General features: G+C 44.5%; 1 protein-coding gene across 9 annotated transcripts in view; it reads left to right on the forward strand.

Annotated features, from left to right (window-relative positions):
• LOC115506955 (integrator complex subunit 6-like) overlaps window positions 1-14,312 on the forward strand; it is a 56,684-nt gene that overhangs the window by 12,613 nt on the left and 29,759 nt on the right. For 7 of the 9 annotated variants that reach the window (XM_030304923.1, XM_030304926.1, XM_030304922.1 and 4 more), the window contains 4 exons: window positions 11,038-11,187; window positions 11,961-12,050; window positions 12,276-12,459; window positions 12,719-12,847. The exons of 1 other annotated variant lie outside the window; for it this stretch is intronic. In XM_030304923.1, coding sequence (XP_030160783.1) covers window positions 11,038-11,187; window positions 11,961-12,050; window positions 12,276-12,459; window positions 12,719-12,847 — 553 coding nt within the window. Of the gene's footprint in view, window positions 1-11,037; window positions 11,188-11,960; window positions 12,051-12,275; window positions 12,460-12,718; window positions 12,848-14,312 lie in introns of those variants that run through there. One more of the 9 variants, XM_030304931.1, reaches the window with a different exon arrangement.

A 14,312-nucleotide genomic window follows, 5' to 3' on the forward strand; every position in this document is an offset into this window, starting at 1 on the left:
GTTGTTGTTCTTGTTGTTGTCATTTATATCCTGCCCCATAGGTCAAATAGTTCAGTAAACTTAGTACCAAGAGCCACATTTTGGGCTTGAATGCGAGTGAACCAAAGGCAGAACGCATTTATGTTCGTGCAAGAAAGGAACAGTATGAGTAAGAAAGGGCTGAGTTACTAATGTTTATTCTCTTTGCCCTTGACTGCCTTGTTCGTGGTTTCAAGTATTCCTTCCACACCGATGGCTCCCCATCTTCAGTTTCTTACCCAGGCACCTGTAGCTGACTACAGGGCATCTCCACTTGGCTGTCTGTCCTGCCATCAGCTCATAGTGACCATGTCAAGAAGACCCTGTGGTTCTAAACCTATCCTCTTCTCCATATTTCCCAGCTTTTAGCCACCCAGGGTTGAAAGCAAGGCATTATTTACCTTTGACCCTGTCCTTCCATTTCTTCTGAGATCCGTCCATCATCCCTGGGAAATGCTTCTTACATACGTTCCTTCATCACAATTTCTGCTGCCATCACCCGAGTCCAGATCCTGAAATTTGGTTCTTTGACCACTGTTAACAACCTTCGACTTGGTTCTCCAAAGTACCCCCCACATTCCTACTCTTCCCACACCAACCGCCAAGTTTCTAAAAAAGCTGGTTTCGACCCCTGTCCCCGCAACCAAGCCTCTAAAGACTCCCTAGGCCTATGGATGCCATCCTGAGCCCTCTGCAATCTGCTTCATGAGTGCATAGAAACTTATTCCCCGTCATCTGCCCATGGGAGTTCCCTGCATCAGCCAGACCTGTCTCTTCCACCCCCTGAGTTGGTATCCCTTAGAGCATCAGTGAACCAAAAGAAGGAGGGAGATACAGAGAGCTGAAGGGGGGGAGGCAGGGAGGGAGGAGTGAACTGGCAGCATTCCAGTGAGGGTGTGACTTGAGGGGGAGGATGTGACCAAAGGTGCTTTATTATAACGAAGAAAAGTTGCAAAAGGAAGAGGGAAGAGGCTGGAGTATGACCTTTAGAGGTTGATTAGTCTGAACTAGACCAATAGGTTGTGATTTAAATTGGCCTGAAGTTGCCTGGAGGCACGGTTTAATCTGGAGCCCCATCTCTTTGCATTTGTCTGTGCCAAAGGGAGCCCGCATAACTAGACAGTAGACTGCAGGTTCCAGGGGAAAAAATCTAGGCTTTCATACAGCCATGGCATTGGGAAGTGGGGGGCCCTCCTGTTTTATTTCTTATGGAAGAATGCTGAAGATGTGCGGGGCAAAGCTCTCCATGTTTCTTAAAAGCTTACTTGTAACCTCCATTTCATAGTGACTTTTCAAGCTGTGTGTTAGAAGTCTGTTTAAATCTAGGTACTTTTACAAAAATCAGGTTTTAAAAAATGGTACATCCTGTCTGGTAGATCACCCCACCCACTGTCGTGTACGTGTGGCAAGGGGTGTCACTTCAATTCTTAGCCACAGTCTGCCACTGACTAGATAGATACATGACCCTGGGCAAGTAAGTCACTTACCTTTTATGTGGTCCATTTTCTTATCTGTAAAATGAAGGGATTAGATTAGGTTATTTCCAGTGTTCTTTCCAAAAAAAGTATAGGCGAGAACGGTATAACTGAAAGGCAGGAAGGCGAATAATTGAGGTATGGATTTCAGGGTGATTTCAAACTTGCTTTTTAAATTTTAGAAAACGGTTCCTGACCATGCTTACTGTGCTTTCTTGGACACTTACTCATTATGTTGATGAATGTCACTCCATTTTCATTGGTAAATGGGACTCCATCTCATTGGTGTCATTTCTGTTTGCCGATAACAGTTCAATGATCAAGACAGATTCCTGGCAATGGTTACCTCTCAAGAGGGTGGCCCTGGGAGTTTGGGGAAGGTATTGACTGGCCTCATATTTCTGTTGGAATTTTTAACATTGAATGTATGTTACTTGCATAATGTAAAAAACTGCTCATAGGGACACTTGGGTGGCTCAGTTGGTTGAGCAGCCGACTTCAGCTCAGATCATGATCTCATGGTTTGTGAGTTCGAGTCCCACATCAGGCTCTCTGCTGTAAGCGCAGAGCCTGCTTCAGATCCTTGGTTCCCCCCTCTCTCTGCTCCTCCCCCACTCATGCTCTCTTTCAAAAATAAACATTTAAAAAATGCTCATGGGGCGCCTGGGTGGCTCAGTCAGTTGAGCGACTGACTTCAGCTTAGGTCATGATCTCAACCTCCATGGGTTCAAGCCCTGCGTTAGGCTCTATGCTGACAGCTCAGAGCCTGGAGCCTGCTTCGGATTCTGTGTCTCCCTCTCTCTCTGCCCCCCTCCCCTGCTCACGCTCTGTCTCTCTCTCTCTCTCTCTCTCTCTCTCAAAAATAAACATTAAAAAAATAAAAATAAAACAAAATTTTAAAATGGTCATAAATTTTTTTGAGAAAATAATTTTTAAAAATTGGAAGAAAGAGATGCCATGTAATACTTTGGAAAGTAATGAATGGCCCTTCTGCGGCCTCCTCTGTTCAGTTCTTTCTGCAGTGTTTGGGTGGCTCTCACTCCTGTCCTTGCGTTTTTCCAAGGCCATCTTTGCTCATTTTTATTTTGTGTATGTGTTCATAAAAATGTCTCCTATCTGGGGGCACCTAGGTGGCTCAGTCGGTGAAACGTCCGACTTCAGCTCAGGTCATGATCACGAGGTCCGTGAGTTCAAGCTCTGTGCTGACAGCTCAGGTCCTGGAGCCTGCTTCAGATTCTATGTCCCCCTCTCTCTCTCTGTCCTCCCCCACTTGCACTCTCTCTCTCTCAAAAATAAACATTAAAAAAAATTTTTTTTTAATAAATAAAAATAAAATGTCTCCTATCCGAACCCAAAGTCTCAACAATTGAGCATGTGATCTGCACAATAGCTTTTTTTTTTTTTTCCTGATAATAGGTCAATAGCCACAGTTGAAATGGTCTGAGAGTGAGAGAGGAAACATTTAACACTGTATCTGACCGAGTTTGGCAAAGTCTTTGCTACTCTAAGATATTTTCTTTCACTAACAGTATAATTGACTCTTGGACAAAGGAGAAAAGTTTCTAAAATGTGGCTTCTATCTCATAATTTCTTCCTGATTCTCTGGGGCAAGAGAAATTTTGAAAACTCAAAAATGCATTTTGCAGATATTTTAGACTTACCTCTAGGATTGTTTATCCTCTTAAAAAATCCCTCATACTAGGTATTCTAGAGACCCATGATGCAAAATCGTGAGCTTTGTGTCAGTAGACTCAAACTGTGGATCATTTCTTTGCCCAGTTTACTTAAAAATAGGTGCTCATGATGTGGGCCTTTAGCCATCTGCTGGAAAAACAATCCTGCAGGCCATAGACTGTCACATACATTTCTGCAGTGTAGTATGGGGGTCTATTTCTTTTTTTTTAATGTTCTTTTTTTTAATTTATTTTTAAAATTGTCATCCAAGTTAGTTGGCATATAGTGCAACAATGATTTCAGGAGTAGATTCCTTAATGCCCCTTACCCATTTAGCCCATCCCCCCTCCCACAACCCCTCCAGCGACCCTCTGTTTGTTCTCCATGTTTATGAGCCTCTTCTGTTTTGTCCCCCTCCCTGTTTGTATATTATTTTTGCTTCCCTTTCCTTATGTTCATCTGTTCTGTGTCTTAAAGGCCTCATATGAGTGAAGTCATATGACATTTGTCTTTCTCTGACTAATTTTGCTTAGCATAATGCTAGGGAGTCAATTTCTTAAGAATGTCTTTTAAAAACTAGGAGATTCAAGTAAGCTAGAATTCTTTTGCATGGTCTTGACTGGTATTATTTCAGTGGTCTCAGGGAGAGAACTGATGCAATCAAATCAAATGGACTTTGAGGGGGCGCCTGGGTGGCGCAGTCGGTTAAGCGTCCGACTTCAGCCAGGTCACGATCTCGCGGTCCGGGAGTTCGAGCCCCGCGTCGGGCTCTGGGCTGATGGCTCAGAGCCTGGAGCCTGTTTCCGGTTCTGTGTCTCCCTCTCTCTCTGCCCCTCCCCCATTCATGCTCTGTCTCTCTCTGTCCCAAAAATAAATAAACGTTGAAAAAAAATTTTTTAAAAAAAAACAAACAAAAAAAAAACAAATGGACTTTGAGGCTTTTAGCAAGTTCAGGACACCAAGCGCCCCTGGGGAAGTAACTCAGACAAGAAGGAATCCAAGAGAACTGGATGGTCTTAAGTAATTTTATAAGAAGCTGTGTCAGTGCACATCAAACACAGAATCCTAGATAGCCCCTGTCGAACCCGGAAGCGTACCAGTACCTTGAGCCAAGGGAGAAAAACCACAAAAAAGTGCTACCAGTCCAAATTGCTGGAGTTTTAAGGGGGAAAACAGTTGTGTCAGGGTCAGAAAATGCAATGCCGGAAGGAAGTTTTAAAAGAGATTCGAGAAGCAAGACAGTTCTGTTCTTTCACCGATGCAGCGTCTTCCTAATGTGTGCGTTCATCATGTTAGCACCCTCCTTTGTAGGTGTGCTGCAGGTAAACGCAATTGAAAAAGATGCTTGAACATTTTAAGATGATTCAGCTGTCACAGTGTTCCGTTTACGTAGGAGGCCAAGTAAACCGTGTCTCCTCTCTGTCCGAATTAGAGTCTGTTTCAGTCGTGAGGAGAAAACTCCAGAAGCTTTTCGAGCTTTAACTCACACGGATATTCCGTATAAGGCTCGAGGGAAAAGTCATGTGTCTTCTTGGGAGGCGGACTTGATTGGAAAAGCAGGGCTTCTTCCTTTCTTTCCATGTCATTCTGTCCCGCTGGTCCGGTTACCAATGCAAGGACGATATGCCGTGACAAAGTCGATAGAATGTCAGGTTGCAGAAGAAAGTGAGTTGGTTGAAAAATGCTGTTGAAGTCGATTTAGTCAGGTTGTCTGAGTTGTTGCAGAACCAGTTCCCCGCCCCCACCCCCAACTTGCGGAGAACAGATGGAAAAAGGAAAATAGTTTATCTTTCAACAAGAGAAATGGTGGCCCTGCTAAATTTAAACTCTTTGGCTTTAACTTGCGACATCTGGGAAAATACTCAAATCCGTTAATCATCCAGTTTGTAATCACCTCGAAGAAGAGCCCAAGGTCCAGGATAGCCCCCTCTGTATGGGACTCTGAAGGGCAAATGTTGCCAGCCTGATTTCATTTCCTTGAATAAAAGATTTTTTTAAACAAGTCTTGTGAAGGAGAGGGAAGCAACTTGTATTTTCTCTCCCTGGATCCCAGGAAGACTTGGGCGGAGCTTTTCAGGGGAGCATCTAAATGGGCTTTCGGGCGTGTGTGCCCAGAATGGGTCAGTGCAGTGGCTCAGCACCGAGTCAGAGGGACAGAGAGAGAGCCTGGCATGTGACAACCTATAATATAGAAGGACTATTTGTGCTCTTTGAAAAGATTCACTGTAATTCCCTTTCACACCCAGCACAGAGCCCAACGCAGGGCTCGAACTCGCGACCCTGAGATCAAGACCTGAGCCGAGATCAGGAGTTGGATGCTTAACTGACTGAGCCACCCAGGCACCCCTTCATTTATTTCTCGATTTGCGAGTTATTCCATTCATGTCATTTTTAAGGGGCACTTCTCTTGTGCAAAGTTAGATGTAGCTGCCCTAAATATGTTCCTCAGTTACCTTAGATGAGGAGATTCGTAGCGTGTTCCTTAAATTTGCACATGACACTAAGCCTAACAAGGTCATTTGTATTTTGGAATTGGATTACAAGTGACCTGTAGAGATGGGAGCAGGGCCTTAATAAGGTTGCAGAGGATAGTAGGACATATTTCTTTTAGGCTTTGCCCTTCCAAGGAAAGGAGTGCAGATTCTCTCCTTTCTGTGGTGATATGAGTGGACGATAAATGGCTAGTGGCTAGTCTGGAGCTGGGACAGAACCCAAGGCACTGGTAGACTGAAAAGCCCATACTTCTTCTGTTGGCATTCAAAGACGTTTTCAGTTGCCAATACACATTTCAACCAGGCCCGAACTAACGTACTGATTCGGATGTGAGTTGTTTTCTTTCTGTAAGTCAGATTTATATAAAGGTATGGCATTACAAGATACAAAAACCCAAAGGGACCTTCCAGTTGGTTTTTCAACCTTTTCGTTGCTTAGATGAGACAACAGCCCCAGTAAGGGATAAACGACTTACTCTGGACCAGTTGCTTTGCTAGTTGGCTATAGCCACGAATGGACCAGGGTCTTCCAAGTCCTAGGTCACTGCTCCCCACACGCAACTGGTCTGCATTTAGACATGAGGGAAAGGAAGTTTCACTGAAAGGAAATTTGGAAGTTCCATTAAGTGTATGACTTTGGAGCTATAACAAGACTTGTCTACAAGGTGAGGATGTGGACTACCTAGAAGATGCTCGACTGTAGTGGTTTAAATTGGTGGGCTCGGGGCGCCTGGGTGGCGCAGTCGGTTAAGCGTCCGACTTCAGCCAGGTCACGATCTCGCGGTCCGTGAGTTCGAGCCCCGCGTCGGGCTCTGGGCTGATGGCTCGGAGCCTGGAGCCTATTTCCGATTCTGTGTCTCCCTCTCTCTCTCTGCCCCTCCCCCGTTCATGCTCTGTCTCTCTCTGTCCCAAAAATAAATAAACGTTGAAAAATTTAAATTGGTGGGCTCTAGAATTAGGCTACCTGCGTTCAGATCCCAGCCGTGTCACTTCCTAGTTGTTCGCCCTGGACAAGTTGCTTATCCTCTCTGAGCCTCAGTGTGCTCATCTATAAAATGGAAGTAATAACAGCACCTACTTCGTGGGGTGGTGAAGGTGCCCAGGTGAGGCTACAGATAGAATGGTATGCTGAGCCTAAGTGAGGTCCTGACACATAAGCACAGATGCACATTACCTATGATTATTACTGACCACCATCACCGTCTTCATCATCGTTGTGACTTTACTCCAGGGAGACTTTTACAACTTGACCTAAGACAGTAAACCCTTAGTTCAGGAGTTCACTCGTCTCAGGTTGCTCCTTCATCCCAAACCTCTGTCCCTCTGGTCTCCCGGGCTAGAAGTTTTGTATCCATCTTTGCGCTGTCTCCTTCACGCTCATGGTTGGTCTGTCACCAAGTCCTATCTTGTTGGTTTAAAATGTTTCTGCCTTCCTCTTCATTCCCAGGCTAACTCAGGTCCTGATTCCCTCAGGCTGGGATTACTAGTCAAGGCTCCTAGCTTCTTTTTCCTGGCTATGGACAGAAATCTGTAGCCTGCCTTCCTTCCCCAATCTGCCCTATGTGTCACTGCCAGACTGACCTTCCTGAGACACTGCTTTGATCCTGTTTCCCCCTCCCCTGGAATCTGTAATGAGTCTATTGTCTGCCGAAGCCAGGCCGAGCTCCCTTGCCTGACCTCCAGGTCCTTCTAGCACATCTCTATCCAACAGACATATAATGCCAGCCATACACAAATTGTAACCTCGTCTAGTAGCCACGTTAAGAAGTAAAAAGAAACAGGTGGAACTTTTAGTGGTACATTTTATTTAACTGCGAAAATTTAAAACACTATCACTTCGGCACATAACCAATATAAAAGTAAATACTGAGATACTGTCATTCTTATTTTTCTTCTAAGTCCTCCAAACGCCGCATGGATTTTACACTTACCTCACATCTCAAGTCAGACTAGCCGTGTTTTGGGGGTTTTGTTTTTGTTTTTTTTTTTAGAGGGCAGGGAAGGGGCAGAGGGAGAGAGAGAGAATCCCAAACAGGCTCTGCTCTCAGTGTGGAGCCGATGCGAGGCTCGATCCCCAATCCTGCCACTATCACCCCCACAAACAAGACCGACTTAAGTCTTACTTCTTCCTGGTTTCGGCAAACAAAATAGGGACGGTAATAGCATGCCTATTTTATAGGGTTGTCCTAACCAAATGTGAAATGTGAAAGTACTTGGTAAGCTGTAAAGCTTCCGTAAGAATGTATGGAACCCATTATCGTGAGTCAAGATTTTACTGACCTGAGAGTAGCGTACCTGTGGAGTAATTTGGAAGAAAAGACTGTGTTAAGAAGACTGTATTAGGAAACGGGCTGTCCTGAATTCATTTCTATAAAAAAAAAAAAATCAACTCCAAACAATGAGCGAGAAATAGAAACACAGACTTTCTGCCACTAGCTCTTCCTGATTATCTTTTGGGAAGAAATTTGTCACATTAATGAAGTTCTCAAGATAGTGAGATTAATCCATAGGCTCTTTCCCCTTCAGCATGGTGAGGAATGCGTTTAGGGGCTTTTAGTTCTTGCGTTGTTCAGTTCATTGCAAACAATTGGGATTGACCTGATAACAGAATGCCAGCGATTCAAGTGCAGGAATGATTTGTAAAATGCTTCCTTCCAATCCATAGTTTTCCTTGACAAGAAGAATGCCATGTGACAGAGTATTAGAGATGCATCTATAACCCATTGGGAGCTAGTAAGAGACAGACATGTATAGAGGTTTCCAGAACTGTGAGGCAACAAATTCCTGAACAATCGGGACACGTTATTTTCAATATGGAGGAGTTACAGGGTGCTTGCCTAAGTGGTACCCACATCTTACCCCAGCCCTTTACCAAACCAAGCTGTCTGCTCATTTTTCTTTAGTCATGCCGCGGACTGCTTTGCGGCTCCCAGGAGTTCAGTGCTCGCTGTGGGTATAATGCGGGATTTACAATGTGGAAGGAAGATTGCTACGTGAAGTAACTCCGAGAAAGCAGTCAACATTATAACGTGGATTGTGAGGGAAGGGCCCACCATTCTCAGGTTTGCCCAGGCCACAAAGCTCGACCTAATGGATGACCTGGGTCCTTCGCCCATCCCTTCTGATCAGCTCCCAAATCCTTCTGACGCCGCCTCTGAAATTCTTGTTTCATCGGCAGCCCCTTCTCCTCCCCTCTGCTCTTCCCATAAGCTATGGCAACAGTTTCCAAACCAGTTTCCCTGCCTCGAGCTTCAGCCTCCCCTCCACCCCCCAGTTTGTTCTCCAACTCCCCAGCGGAACGATCTTGCTAAAACACAGATCTGATCAAGCCGCTGCCCTGATTAAAAACCTCAAGTTATTCCCAGAGCCAACAGATAAAATACAAACTACGAAGCATTATACAGCCAGAACCCCACTTATCAGCCTTGCCTCCTGCCCTATCCTTCTGTGGACTCTCGTTCTCTTCCTTGGCCTGCCCCTCCACGCCTGCCATCAGTGAGGAGCCTTCCCGAACCTTCTGGTCACTTGTCCTTTTAGTGCCCATAAATACATTTCTCATGCCTCTGTGACAGGAACTCCTCAAGGGCTGATCCCTTTCTAGATCTCCAGCGGTTAGTGTTCTGTCCAGTACGGCATAGCTGGCCCGTGCAAATTTGTTGAAGAAAGGAAAGAATTGCTAGTATCCCTCCCAAATGCATACCTTTCTCTTCCACCACAAAGAAGAAAGCTCATTTTTTAATTCAGTGTGATTTGCCACGTGCTGATAGTTCTAGGTATTTGAGGAGGACAATTTCCACACAAGCTTTCTTTGTAACTACGCTTTTAGTGAAAAGGCCATAATTGCTTGTGGCCTAAGATTTTCCTTAGGCCGCAAGGAATTCTCATGCTCTGCTTTCCCTAGGTACTAAAAGTCATATATACAATCTGGCCAAAGGGACACGTGGAAAGGTTTTACCTTTAGACCCTTCGATCTGTAGGATATGTCAGGAATATTGAAAAAAAAAAAAAAACCCAACGGCTAAGCGCATCTTTAATTACACAGAATTTCAGACTATTGGACTGGAATGGGTGTTAACCAGGACCTTCACCCTGTATGGTTATGCGGGTTCTGGACGGTTCAGCCGAAGGGGGCGCCATTCTGTCGGATTCCAATGTGAATGACTCCTTCCGCTGCTTATGTTACGCACAGCCTCGCACAGTGTCCCTGCTTGCCTAATCCTCTCCAATTCCAGAGAATACCATCTCGGTCCCTGGGGCCAACAGGCTTGCTCAGGGTCATGCAGATATCTCAGTCATTCTGACCCAAACTGCTTCTGGAGACTATGAAACTAGAAGAGAGAACGTTTGCTGTAGTTGTATGGATAATGGCCCAGCGTGCCTTCGGCCAGACATGAAATTGAAATGATTTGGTTGATCTCTTATTATTTGCTCTCGCCTTCCACCTCCAGCTGTACCGGCCTGGTTGGCATGACTTCAGCATTCAGCCTATCACACTGCTGCCCTCAGTGTCACCAACACTAAGGTGGCTGTTTGTCCCACCCAGTTGCCAAGCTGTGCTGTTTGCTCTCTCCTTTGCTGGCCTTCTCCTCTGTGACCTGCTGTCAACTGCCAGTTCTTCTTTTGGCTTCTCTTCTTTGCATTTGGTGCTGCTTTGTCTTTATAGCCTTTACTGGCCCCCAGTCAACGTGATCTTTTCCTCCTGGTCTCCAAACCATTCGATCACAGCATGTTGGCTGCTGGCCTGGGGTCTTTGGTTCTTTGCTGCTGCTCATAGCTGCTGGGAGTGCCTGGGGGCTGCTTCTTTGCCAAAACTCTTTAAATTTCTTTTCTTTCTCCCCTTTTTCTAGACGTGGGGCTTTCTGAACGTTTGAAGATGCCAGAAAGGTTGTCTCCGAATAGCGGTGGCTCTATTCCTAGACTTCCCCCTTGACTCTTATTTAAAGTGAACATATTGTTTGGGGGGAAGAATCTTGGTTAGAAAAGTTCATGCAGTTCAGCCCCTCAGTAGCGAATTGTCTCTATCAAGGACAGCGCACTTAAAAATAGCCCCTCCTCTCCTCCTTTCTTCATGCTCATCATCAGTGTCAAACTAAGGTAAATACTGAGGTGTTTGGGTAGGTTTGATTGGACCTGAATAGAAGATTGGACTTCTTGAGCCAGAGCCTTCCAGCCATAATGGACGAATGCACCGTTTGCCTCTTTGCTCTTGGTCGTTAACGCCGACAGATCTTTCCGATCAGCCAAGATCTAGACTAGAATTAGATCGAGGGACTAGTGAATCTGTTAGAGGTTGGATACTTGCTGTTTAGTGGTTGTTTGCACTTTATATATTGTTCATTGTGTAATCGGGAATTTCTTTGTAAATGTTTGGTTTTCAGGCTGGTTGGAAGGAAAATCACGCAACATTCATGAGTGAACTAAAAAATCTTCAGGCTTCTGGACTGACTACTCTTGGTCAGGCTCTAAGATCCTCATTTGATTTGTTAAATCTCAATAGATTAATATCTGGAATAGACAATTATGGACAGGTAAAAAAACTTTTGAGTGAGTACAGCTAATTTCTTTTGGTGACTTGGGGTAAGAATTTAAAACTGGGCGTGGTTACCAAGTTTTCTGCTACTTTTCACAACTGCCCAAAGGAAGTCCATATCTTTTAAACACATACTTTAAAAAAATGTCCCCCTTTTGGGGGGTCTTGTATGTGGCTTGATCATAAAATGTGTAGTGCCAATTGCCTCCCCCTCAGGTCATCAGGTGTCTGAGAATGGGATGAATAAATTGCTGACAAGTGTTGGAACAAGGTATTTGAAGAGAAATTTTCAGTGTCCTTAGCTCCCTCTCGCCTCTCCCAATTCAATTGAAAAAGTTCTAGAAGTGTCCATTGACGGATAAATGGATGAAGAAATAGTGGTGTCCTTTCCTGCCCTAGAAACTCTGCTCACAGTAACCAGAGTAGAGTCCAGATTGCAGAGCATGAGTCACTAATGTCCCCCTACCTGTGCCAGGAATTTGCCAGTCTCTTTCTTTTATGATTACTTAGACCGCAGAGGGAGAGGAGTTTTTGGATATGCGAGTTGGGGGAGTTCCCGACTGATAAGAATCCTTCAGTCCATTCTGAATGTTACCTCTGCAGGGATTGTTACTTGGATTTCCCACCCGTTTCAATCCCTAATCTTTTCCTTCTTGTTTATCCAGGCAAATTTTATCACACACTTGAGAGATCACTGGCCAGGCAGATGTAAAAGTTTAAATACCATTTTATTACTTTACATGGCTCTAATACTTTTTAAATGTATTTTAGGGGAGAAATCCATTTTTTTTAGAACCATCTATTTTAATTACCATCACAGATGGAAACAAGTTAACAAGTACTGCTGGTGTTCAGGAAGAGGTGAGATTTCATGTTTTTTTGTAAATTTCGTTTAAATGGCGGAGAACATGCAGCTATTTCTGTGGGAGGCATACGTTTCCAGTTAAGAATAAGTTTGATCAGACCTTCCGTCTTCACAATCCTTGAAAGATTACCGAGTACATGAAAGAAAAATGACCCTTTTGACTCTCTCTTCAGTTTTGTATGGGTTGTTATGATGAAACTTTTCAACTTTTGCCTTATCAGCTTCATCTTCCTTTGAATTCTCCTCTGCCTGGAAGTGAACTAACCAAAGAACCTTTTCGTTGGGATCAAAGGTTATTTGCCCTGGTGTTGCGTTTGCCTGGACTGGCTTCTACGGAACCAGAGCATCTAGGGAGTGTACCAACTGATGAGTCTGCCATCACACAGATGTGTGAAGTCACAGGAGGTATTGGCAATATTTCGTATTTCTAGAGGAAGAATTCAGAGCAGCAGAGTATGGTTTTGCTTAAATGCCGTATCCTGTCTTGTCTTGTTTTCCTTCAGAATCTTTCAGCTCTCCTGCTTAAGCTCATCCTGAGTGTGATGTTTGCAGCCAACATAGTTATGATTGGTTCAAGATATACTCTACGATTTCAGATGCTGACGTTGTTAAGTAGTATTTTATTTGCTCAAACTGACACTATTTGCTTTTCCTTCTGGTATAGGTCGCTCCTACTGTGTTAGAACACAAAGAATGTTGAATCAGTGTTTAGAATCTCTAGTTCAGAAAATTCAGAGTGGTGTAGTTATTAACTTTGAAAAAACGGGACCAGATCCACTTCCTGTTGGAGAAGGTACAGTACGTGACTTTTTTGTGTGTTTTTTTGCGCCCCAGAGAATGATCCGAGGTTGGGAAGACAGTAAACTGATAATAGACACAGCCTGTACTATCCACACACGTTCATGTGGTTGCAAACATCCATCCAAACAATGGCCATGCGTTCACGTGTCAGTTGGTCTGATGCTAACAACTTTAATCCAGTGGCAAACCTTCTTAAGAAAATTCTTCCTTTTTCTTACCCACTTCATCTTCCCTGGTCCCAGTCTTGGGATACCCTGCATTATTCACCTCTCTATGAACGAAGTACCTGGAGAATCATGGAGGAGTGCCACTTAACCAGTAATCTGGTTTTGGTCTTGTGAGTGCCAAATGGGCCACGCTATCTTTATGAAATCTGTGTTCGGTACCGTATGTCAGCAAGAGATTGTGAACCTTTATCCGGAAACTGCTGATATCCTATAAGATCCTACACCAGTATTTTCCTGGCCACTGTTTAACTGCAGAACCTTTTCTCTTCACATGACATCTCACAGAACGTTCCACATCTCAAAACAGACAGATTATGGCAGTGGATGATAGCAGAGGTCCTTTTGTACAGGGGAAGGGTCTTCTCCTTCAAATCATCCCTGCGCCGCAAGCCCTGGAGCACTGTGTGCTTCACCTCGATCCTGTGCTCTCGCACACATCACTACCACCGTGCCTGTCTGACCTGATCCATACATTTTTTTTTTTTAAGTAGGCTCCATGCCCAGTGTGGGGCTTGAACTCACAATCCTGAGACGTAGAGTCGCATGTTCTATCGACTGACTCAGCGAGGCTCTCCTGATCCATGAGTTTTAATTGTGTGGCCACAATCAGTCATAGCTGCTCAGAAAGACACACGTGTCTGTCGGAAGCCGTGAATCCTGTGGCTCCTGACCTTTCTGATGTTTAGTGCCTTGAACCCTTTGAGAAGCTGTTGGAAAAATAGACACCTCTCTCCCTAGAAGAACGGACATAGGCCACACGAACACAATTTTGTATTTAATTCTAGAGTTTCTTGGACTCCAGTTTAAGAACACCCACCACAGAAGACTGAGGCCTCCCAGTCTGTTTTAAATTCATTAACGTATGGGGCGCCTGGGTGGCGCAGTCGGTTAAGCGTCCGACTTCAGCCAGGTCACGATCTCGCGGTCCGTGAGTTCGAGCCCCGCGTCGGGCTCTGGGCTGACGGCTCGGAGCCTGGAGCCTGTTTCCGATTCTGTGTCTCCCTCTCTCTCTGACTCTTCCCCGTTCATGCTCTGTCTCTCTCTGTCCCAAAAATAAATAAACGTTAAAATAATTAAAAAAAAAAATAAATTCATTAACGTAATTGTAAAGGAAGGACATGTCATGTATTGCTAACGATTCACTGCTTCATCCATACTTTTGTGTTCAGTTACCTTAATGTGAACTGGGGATGGTCATACTGGAAGCCTATTGGATTTGGTGTCATGTAA

Source organism: Lynx canadensis, chromosome X, assembly GCF_007474595.2.
Source record: "Lynx canadensis isolate LIC74 chromosome X, mLynCan4.pri.v2, whole genome shotgun sequence".
Taxonomy (NCBI): domain Eukaryota; kingdom Metazoa; phylum Chordata; class Mammalia; order Carnivora; family Felidae; genus Lynx; species Lynx canadensis.